Genomic DNA, 10,000 nt, shown 5'->3' with positions numbered 1-10,000 from the left:
GTGAGGAGAATATGCGACACGCTGGGTAAAGAAAATACACGGTTTCTTCTGTATTCAAGGGTCAGTTAGTTAGCACTTGTTTTAAATCATTTTTTAGTAAAAAAATAAATAAATAAAAACATTTTACACAATTGAAATATACAATCAATACAATATACAATATACAATATTTTTTTTTAAAGGTGCCAATAATTGTGTAGACATTATACGGACGATATAGCGAGAGATAAGATCTGGACGGTGTAGTACGTGTTTAATTGTCCGATATTAATGCCGTTGTTGTAAACGATCTCTTGTTTCTCCGGCTCCAGATGGCGGCGTCGCCTCCAAGGTGCCGTCGTACTCCAGACTGTGACACGACCCTCAGCTTCTGCTCTTTTTTTAATATAGAAAAATTAGAAGGTAAATTAGGACCTTCCTCAGACTGAGCGACACTCACTGAAAATGAATACGCAAAAGCTCAGGACCAAAAACATTCCCACAGGAAATTCCAGAGATTCGCTGCTCCGTCACGCGAAAGGAATCCGATGTCTCTTACGGTACGAGGCTCAGAGTTATGAAGGCTTTAGCGCTGAATACGTTTCACCGCTAGCTCGGTGTGGAAGAGTTTTACGCCACCCAACGAACAAAGTTCCAGCGTCTACGGTTAAAAGTCATCAAGTGTTAATTAAGCATTAATTACCTGCTACTTCTCGGAGCAGAAATAGACTTTTGTAGTTTTTTAGCGACTGAAATCGACACGGATTGGTCCGAGCCTGCTGATGCGTAACTGCAGATATTTGTTTTAGAATCTAAAACAGACTGTAATTATAGTGTTTAACACGAAATGTATAATAGTGTTTAAGCAGAATGTATAATATTCTGTAGTATATCAGGAATTAAATAAAGGTGTTTCTAATTTAATTAACATTTTCTTTTTTTATCTAAAAAAACTCTTTTTTATCTTCATTCACTTTGCTTTCGCTCTCAGGTGGATTTTGACTTCTCACGTGTAAAAACACTTGTTCGAAATATATTTTGCCTTATTAGCTTTGTGTGTGACATGTTTAATGTTTAATGTATGAATATATAAGACATAAATACTTCCTACTACGGAAGCAAGACTTTTTTTTCGATCGATTTTATGAAAACAATTAGTTAGCCACGCCCCCTCGATGTATCTAACGGTTTCGTCACGCCTATTCACGTGATCACATTTAGCCCCACCCACTTCACGAATTGCCATTTGGCCATAATAATAATAATAACAACAATAATAATTATTATTATTATTGTTGTTATTATTATTATTCATTCATTCATCCATTCATTCATTCATTCATTCTTTCTACCGCTTATCCGAACTACCCCGCGTCACGGGGAGCCTGTGCGTCATCGGGCATCAAGGCAGGATACACCCTGGACGGAGTGCCAACCCATCGCAGGGCACACACACACACTCTCATTCACTCACACAATCACACACTACAGACAATTTTCCAGAGATGCCAATCAACCTACCATGCATGTCTTTGGCCCGGGGGAGGAAACCGGAGTACCCGGAGGAAACCCCTGAGGCACGGGGAGAACATGCAAACTCCACACACACAAGGTGGAGGCGGGAATCGAACCCCCAACCCTGGAGGTGTGAGGCAAACGTGCTAACCACTAAGCCACCGTGCCCCCCTTATTATTATTATTATTATTATTACTACCCGAATGTTATTCAAATCGGAAATGTCCTGTTTAGGAGCCACAACAAAGTCATAATTACGAGTGCTGTTGTTTCTCTCCAGTGTTTTAATCATTGATTTGCTCTGGCTGGGGTTTTGTTCTGGGGTTGTTCTGAATGGACATGTTCTGAATTTTAAAGGCAGCTCCAAGACCAGCTAAGAGAAGAAGCTCAGCTCTCAGGCTTGGTATTTCAGGGCTTTGTGATGGAAAGACTTTGTATCACTACTTTTTAAAGTGGGTATAGAATTAAGTGGCTCTGTTTTAATGAGTACAATATTTATGTCACGCAGCATGGGGACGTTGTCTGCCCGAGGTGACAATCCAATCAGAACAGATCTAATTTACATATTAGTCTTTAGTCTTAGCACATTAGTCTAAACCGGCAGCTGTATTCTGAGGTGCTCGTGTGAAACTGGATTATGGCTGGGTTTTTTTTTTGTTCAAGTGTTTTATATTACATCTAACAGTAAAAACGTAGCCGTAACAGGAGACGTGTTAATCAGGATTATAGGAGACGCCTGTAATTAAAAACCCAAACATCCCAAAATAAATAAACATGTACTTCAGTTATCTTAATAAAAATAAATCAGCCCAAAGTCTGAGATCACCTGATGTAAATAAAGCCCATTAAAACCCCATTATTTAGCCCTGAATACAACCGTACAGGAGTTGCAATTTAACATCCATAATATCTCGACCCATAGCTTGTCATCTGGGAGGAAAAAAGACAGGACAAGATTTTTTTTTTTTTGCACAAAAACAGTACATTTAATTCAAGTGTTCTCCAGCACAAATACATAAGAAAGGAGTCATTCTATTCTTCTTTCTGTCTTTCTTTCTTTCTGTCTGTCTCTTCGTGCCGTCTCTTCAACCGCAGCTATGGATGAAGAGAGAAAGAAAAGAGAGAGAGAAAGACCAGGATGGAGAAGGTAGAGAAATAGCGCGAGACAGATGCAAATATGACAGAACAAATATGAAGGACAGAAGGTACGACATGGCTGTAAGTCAATAAATATTGAGGCAACAACAAACATTTTATATATATATATATATATATTTATATATATATATATATATATATATATATATATATATATATATATATATATATATATATATATATATAATAAAAACAACGTTACAGTCCGATTCAACAAAAGCATGTAGCAAGGAATGTTGGGTAATGTCGAGTTTGCTGCCAAGGATAAAGCAAGTTACGTATCAGTGCACAGAACCTTCGGGATGAAGCTCGGGTCCAGTATAACAGAATGACTTCCTCATTGAGACGCTCATACTACAGTGATGTCTAGGCTAAAGCACATGAAATTTCTCTATTTTATTTTATTTTTTTTCTACTTTTACATCATCATCAAGTACAAAGTTAAAATGCATTTGTTAATATATTCATAAAAGAGTAAAATAATAGTGCTTTTTTTTTTTCTTAAATCCGTTACTACGACAACATAAAAACAGTCATTGTCAAGACCGATCAATCCTTAATTCCCAACAATATATTTCACTATTTTATTTATTTATTTATTTATTTCATTTATTTATTTTTTTAATCATTTAAGAATAAATTGTATAGCACCTTTTTTTTGTTTTGTTTATTTTGAAACGCCTTCACTTACGCGCTCTTTAAAGATTTGAATCCTAAAATAACCTGGTAAAGGATCTCCTCCTTTAAAGCTGTCAACTGGTTATTGGTTGGCTCTAAAATTCGTCCTCTCTCATTTGAGGCAATTCATAAATACGTAAAGAAAGAGGAAAAGAAAAATTCGTTGGGACGTGATAGCAGATTGACACGCCCGTCTCTTACACATCATCACCATCATCATCATCAATCATCAATCATCAGTCACTATCACCACCGCCGCCCTTTCATCCTATTATAATCAAGCGCCGCCTTTGGCCAGTCACCTAATCACAACAGCTACGCTAACACAGCCTAGGATCACACCGACGTTAGCCTATACGGATTGAGAAACACACCTGGAGCACAAAACATGATCGAATGCTAAATAAAAAGGCAAACATATCTATGTACAGTTGGTTTATCGCCGAACTCTGCTGAACGGAGTCCTGTCTCGGCCACACAGGAAGTGAGTCTGGAATTAACGCATGTGGGCCTGAGTTTTACGCGACGTATCGAGCGGCTAACGTGTCTTCCAAAAGCCAGGCTTATCTTAGCTTAGTGTCTGGATGTTCATTTGCAGATGAGGGCAACGTTCCTCAACACACGTTATGATCAGTTATGGACAGTGCTGGTCCTCGATGGGAAGATGAGGGACGGGCGCACCAGGTTCAGAAATCCCTCAGTTTGAAAGCCCTCAGCTTTGTTTGATAGCAGGAGGAGTTTCGTAGGTTAACAGGAAGCTAACGTTAGCTTACTGGTCATAAAGGTTGGACTCTTCAAGTTAAATCTAGCACCCTAAATGAGTCACTTGGTTCTTTGAACTTAGATGTACACACACTTCCGTACACTGGTTTCACAGCATGGCATCTTCTATTGAAGCGGTTCTTAGCTAGACACGCTCGCATCTTTGGAGAAATAAGTCTTTAATCGGTTGTCAGTCAGATATCCTTTGTTATTACTAGTTTGATGTAATATGGGAGCTAGCTAGCAAACCTACCAATATCTAGTATCTCATTCATTCATTCATTCATTCATTCATTCATCTTCTACCGCTTATCCGAACTACCTCGGGTCACGGGGAGCCTGTGCCTATCTCAGGCGTCATTGGGCATCAAGGCAGGATACACCCTGGACGGAGTGCCAACCCATCGCAGGGCACACACACACTCTCATTCACTCACGCAATCACACACTACAGACAATTTTCCAGAGATGCCAATCAACCTACCATGCATGTCTTTGGACCGGGGGAGGAAACCGGAGTACCCGGAGGAAACCCCCGAGGCACGGGGAGAACATGCAAACTCCACACACACAAGGCGGGAATCGAACCCCCAACCCTGGAGGTGTGAGGCGAACGTGCTAACCACTAAGCCACCGTGCCCCCCATCTAGTATCTCTTACTTCTTTAAATATAATTATGAGCAGTCAGTAGTGGTTGCGAACACTAGCACGATTAGCTACTGAAGGCTAGGCATTTATTCACAGTCAGACAGCACCACAGCAGAGAAGACTCTATTAAGGAACACACTGTTTGTGTGTTGGAGGATGGATGTGAATAGTGTAGGACGGGATGGATTTTGGATCAGGGCTTTCTGGAAAAGCGAGGACCAGCACTGCTAAAGGACTTTTATTCCAGGACTGTGGAAATTCTGCGTCTGGAAAGTGGCCTAGAAGGTTCTTTACAGTCTGCCTTTTAAGCAGGCCAGAGAGATTAGCCTCTCTTATTTATACTTCGCTAGACACCCTTTAAAATCTGGGAAGCCGGGGGGAATTAAAAAAAAAAAGAAAAAAGAAAGAGAAAGCGCCAGGAAACACCAGAATGTCCCAATAAACCTCTGATCTGAATGATGTGTACAACAGCACGAGGAGAATACAGTAAACCAGCTCCGATTATCCGCACTGATAATTGGAAGGTGAGTGCACACTGTTGAGCACCAACACACCACGAGAGGACACGCCCACCGGATCATCCCGGCTTCCCCGCGGAAGCTTCTGTAAGCACCAGAGTGTCGCTCCAAATCCGAACGAGCTGACAACAGTGTGGAGTGAATACAGTAATCCAGATATTGTTTAAATCCATAACCAGAAAGGTGTGTGCACATTGTGAAGCACCTACACACCATTAGAGGCCACGCCCACCAAAACAAAAGGAACTCTGGGAGCACCATGTGACCAGATATTACGACATCACACAGCAGAGGCCACTATCCCAGAATCCCCTGGGAGGACAGAAATGTATCAAAGAAGAACCAAAATCTGGATTGTGACATCCAGAACTGGAGAACCTTCCACTGCAGGAACCATTTTCAGGAACCTAGGGATCTCTTCAGGAACTTTAGTTGGGTTTTGGGTTTTCAAGAAACCTACACACCATTAAGGATGCCAAACGTCAGGTGCCATTTCATCTCAGGAACCTTTTAAGAACTCAGGAACTGTGTTCCTAAAGCAGAAAGATTTCAGAAGGCCAGGAATTTAGATGCGTGTCTATTGTAGGAACACTTTTCATGAAGCTTTTTAGCAATCCAGGAAGTTTAGCCACATTTCCACTTTTGGAAAATTTGAGAAACTATAGCTGCATTTCCACTGCAGAAACCTTCTGAAACTTTGGGCGTGTTTCCACCACAGGAACCCAGGAACATTTTAGGAACTAAGAAACATTAGGCACATTTCTAGAAGAGGAACCAAGGCAGATTTTAGTCAGGATTTAAAAGAGAACTTTCACCAGGAACTGTAAAGTTCTGTTTCAGATTAGTTCTACAATTGGTTTAGTTCCTCAAAAGGTTCTGACACATTGGTGGAAGCATGCCTCGTTTAAATAACAGCGGAAAACATACAGGCTTAATGCTAGCCTGAGCAAGGAAACAGGAAGGAAAGGAAATAAGAAGGAAGAGGAAGAAGAAAGCACCCCGGAGATATTTCTGATAGTTTCCTCGGTCAGACAAAAAAGCAAAGCATGTTGAGGAGTCTGAGAACGTTTCTCCACACGTACACACACCCACACACACTCGCACACTGTCACCACTTCGGTAAAAATGGCGGCGTCGGACGAGACCTTGTGGTTTACAGTAGAAATGAGTTCCGCTGGTGGTCGCTAGCATCACCACAGTGTTTTGTGGAAGGATCGATTTCTTTGTATTTTGCCGCTACCCCCTGCAGGCCTGGGCTGGAAGCGCAGCAGCTCTCTGAGTGTGTGTTATGTGTGTGTATGTGGACACTTTCAAAAGTTTTAGCTATATTGCATCAGCTTCTAACATAGAAAACTCCCAATCATGCAACAACAAATCAGATCCTCTGTTTGTGTGTGTGTGTGTGTGTGTGTGTGTGTGTGTGTGTGTGTGTGTGTGTGTGTGTGTGTCAGTCACCATGTGCCACAGAAGTAAGGCCTCAAATGTGGCTGTGCATCAGTATTGCTGACAGAGCAGGAGACCTACAGAGGAGACTTGGGAAAAGTGAATGAAATCAATGGGAAAGACAGAAGATGAAGAAACAAGGGAGAGAGAAACAGGAAAAATAAGAAGCAAGCAGGTGAGAAAGAAAGGAAAAGATGAAAGGGAGAAAGAGGTAAAAAGAGGAAGAAGGAAAACGAGAAGGGATTTGGGCAGGAGGTGTAGAAGAAAAGCGGGAGAAAGAGAGAGAAAGCGAGAGAGAGAGCACCGTTGTTGTATCAGCACTGAGCTGTACAGGAGTCGAGTAGTTGTGTAGTACCATGACATGACTGTAAACAGTGTATCAGCTTGTGTATGTGTGTGTGTGTATGTGTGTGTGTGTGTTTGCACCATTTGACTACAGGTAAAAGATGTAAATGACACCAGAACAGTGTGTGTGTGTGGGTTTAGTTTTCAAAGATGCCGTGACCCTCAAATGTGCTTTGTGCTCGAAGAGACGACCAACCTCAACACCCCCCCAACACACACACACACACACACACACACACACACACGATTACAGACACAACACACACTCTGGCATCCACACGCTCATGCAAGCATGTCTCTCTTTCATCAGAGAAGCTGTGATCACGGATGAAATGTCGATCGTTCTGACATTAAAAAGTCTGTAAAACAAAAAAGGTCATGAAGTCCTCAATAAATAGCCAACATGTAAAACGGAGACGTGTTGTCAGATAAACCGTTTGTTTTTTTTTTTTGATGAATAGCACCAGTAAGTCGTCAGGCAACTACCAAAACAAATGTAAAAAGGGGTGGAGCTTGGTTGTTATGCAATTGAAGGGCGAAGCGAGTCGTGGGATGGCACGGTGTGACTCAGAGGGGCGGGGCTTCAGTAACAGGCGAAGTATTCCTTCAGCGGCGCGAACAGGTGCCGGATCACCGGGACGCTCCACGACCTTCCTAGGAGTCTTTGCCTGGCCAGACGACTCATGTTGGACACGTCCGTGTAGTGGACAGGAAATCCAAACACCCTGACAGGAGAAGAAAATAAAATGAAGAAGACAAGAACTTCAGATGAACCACAAGCTATAATGAAATAACAGGAATGGTCTTTATGCTTTAATCTTCCCTTCCATTACGCTGCGCTTCATCTCCTCCTGTCACTCCATCTGTACCAGCTTTCAAAGAAACTTTCGAGAACGCAGAAAAAGTTTTCCATCCATCCATCCATCCATCAGCTATTCAGTGATTTACTCCATACCTGAATCAGTCATCTATCCTGATTAGTAGAACGACTTCGAACTAATTCGAAAGTAAAACGAACTGCTTTCTGACTTTAATCCATCCATCCATCCATCCATCCCTCTTTTTTCTTCTTTCCTCCCACCTCTTCTGTAAAGTTCTGTAGTTTCATTACCAAAATTGTCCTAAATACGTTTATCTATCCATCAATCCCTCTATCCTTCCGAGAATCTGTCCTGTCATCCTTCCATCTATGTGCACATCCATCCAAACATCCATCTGTGAGTGAAATTGTCCATCCGTCTATCAGTAAACCTGTCTCTTTCTCCGTCCGTCCGTCCATCCCTCCATCCATCCATCCATCCAGCCATCTATCCAGGCATCCATACCTTTCCATCTCAGTGCACCAGAGGATGTCCTCCTTGTTATTCATGAAGACAGGGAAGTGCTGGTCTTTGCCCTGTTTGATGGAGTTAGAGCGAGTTGTAATGGTTCTCAGCTTATCGAACTGAAACACAAACCCAGTGGTCGCATTAGCCACGCCCCCTCCATGAAAATTAATTTAGGTGATAAATCAGACGGGATTAGATGTGCGATAATAAACTGCAGCAATAAAAAGGAATCTTCGGCGCTGGAGGAATTTCATATCCATTCTTACTTTCAATTAGATGTTTTATTAATACAGACCTTGGCTGTGCGTCCATGTTCCAGACAGTCCTGCAGGTCGAGCCTATCGTTCGCCATCGCAGTTAACGGCCTGCGGGAGGCAAAAATAGATAAATAGCTGTTATTTTACCCTAACAGTTGAATTCTTAAATATTATTAGACAGAATGTGTTCATTCTTTTTTTTATGATAGCAGCTGTCAGTCAGATTGATATTAAAGGTGGGGTCTACGATGTTTGAGAAACGCTTCGGAAAACTGAGTCGGGACGACAAACAAAACAAAAATCAAAACTAATGTGTAGCCAATGAGCAGAAAGGGGCGTGTCTGGTCAATATGGGCGGAGAGAGTGTTCAGTGCGCATGTGTGACATTAGCAGAAAGCGGTTTTAACATTGACATGGAGAATAAAAACAAAGAAAGAAAGAGAAGAAAGACTTACGATAAGGTAAGAAGTAGGACGTGTTAATATAGGATCAGCTTTCCAGCGCTGGAGAGAACTGAAGGAGCAGGAAGTTGGTCACATATTCACAGATTGGAGTTTCCTGAGTCAATAACTCCTGAGCTAAACACTGTTACTACACAAATAACACCTCTTTTCTATCGTAGTAATGTAGAGACGCAGCTACAACCGTGTTTTGTGTAGTAACAGTGTTTAGCTCAGGAGTTATTGACTCGGGAAACTCCAATCTGTGAATATGTGACCAACTTTACTTAAGACGCCGAGGCGCTTTTTTCCTTCTCGATAGGTGAGTAACGTTGGTTTTGCTTTGTTACACAGAACTAATATATGCCTTTGTCCTTTACATGATTATGCTTGTGTGTCATTTTTGCTTGTTTGTTTATCTGCAATCGTATTGTTCTTCCCTTCAGCTATGATAAAGACACATTTCTGTTCATTAGTTGCCTGGGTTACGTATGTATGTGTGGGCGGAGCTATCAATACAGGGGTGGACCCACAAAGAGTTATGGTGCAGAAGCAGGTGAAGGTCATTCTTACCTGTTCATGCCAGGCAGGTTGCCCCAGAAGTAGCGAGCGCGGTGGGCGGCAGACACCTCCTTGGCATCAATCATCACTGGGTTGCACTGAGGAGAGAAACAAGATTGAGTCTAAGAAGGCTAAATGACCGTTGAGGTTAGCAGCAAACAAGTGTGTGTGTGTGTGTGTGTGTGTGTGTGTGTGTGTGTGCGCATACCTCAAGGAAGCGTGAGATGTCTCTCTTGTCGCTCACTCCCATGGCCACGACGTTCTCAAAGAGCCAGAAGAACGGCCGCTCATCTCCTTCTTTAGGTCGAGCCTCGTGTAGCAGGCGGTAAAACTCGAAAAAGAGTCGTCCTGTGCCCTCTGCACAACA

General features: G+C 42.1%; 2 protein-coding genes across 6 annotated transcripts in view; one reads left to right on the top strand and one right to left on the bottom strand.

Annotated features, from left to right (window-relative positions):
- The window catches only part of gnpat2 (glyceronephosphate O-acyltransferase 2), an 11,239-nt gene extending 10,332 nt beyond the window's left edge, over positions 1–907 (top strand). Inside the window, exons 15-16 of the mRNA XM_060882630.1 lie at positions 1–25; positions 312–907. The exon at positions 1–25 is cut by the window's left edge and continues 37 nt beyond it. Of these exons, the coding sequence (XP_060738613.1) occupies positions 1–25; positions 312–355 (69 nt within the window). The 3' untranslated portion in view covers positions 356–907. The remainder of the gene's footprint in view (positions 26–311) is intronic.
- A 1,923-nt stretch (positions 908–2,830) lies between these two features.
- Positions 2,831–10,000, bottom strand: part of LOC132854547 (DNA (cytosine-5)-methyltransferase 3A-like) — a 46,622-nt gene continuing 39,452 nt past the window's right edge. For 4 of the 5 annotated variants that reach the window (XM_060883023.1, XM_060883024.1, XM_060883025.1 and 1 more), the window contains 5 exons: positions 9,842–9,990; positions 9,646–9,731; positions 8,671–8,740; positions 8,373–8,491; positions 2,831–7,772 (listed from right to left, as the gene is read on the bottom strand). In XM_060883023.1, coding sequence (XP_060739006.1) covers positions 7,631–7,772; positions 8,373–8,491; positions 8,671–8,740; positions 9,646–9,731; positions 9,842–9,990 — 566 coding nt within the window. In that variant the 3' untranslated portion in view covers positions 2,831–7,630. The remainder of the gene's footprint in view (positions 7,773–8,372; positions 8,492–8,670; positions 8,741–9,645; positions 9,732–9,841; positions 9,991–10,000) is intronic. The other variant, XM_060883027.1, reaches the window with a different exon arrangement.

The sequence above is a fragment of the Tachysurus vachellii genome, chromosome 12, assembly GCF_030014155.1.
Source record: "Tachysurus vachellii isolate PV-2020 chromosome 12, HZAU_Pvac_v1, whole genome shotgun sequence".
Taxonomy (NCBI): domain Eukaryota; kingdom Metazoa; phylum Chordata; class Actinopteri; order Siluriformes; family Bagridae; genus Tachysurus; species Tachysurus vachellii.
The sequence above is the reverse complement of the archived record's forward strand: the minus strand, read 5'-3'. Positions and strand labels throughout refer to the sequence as shown.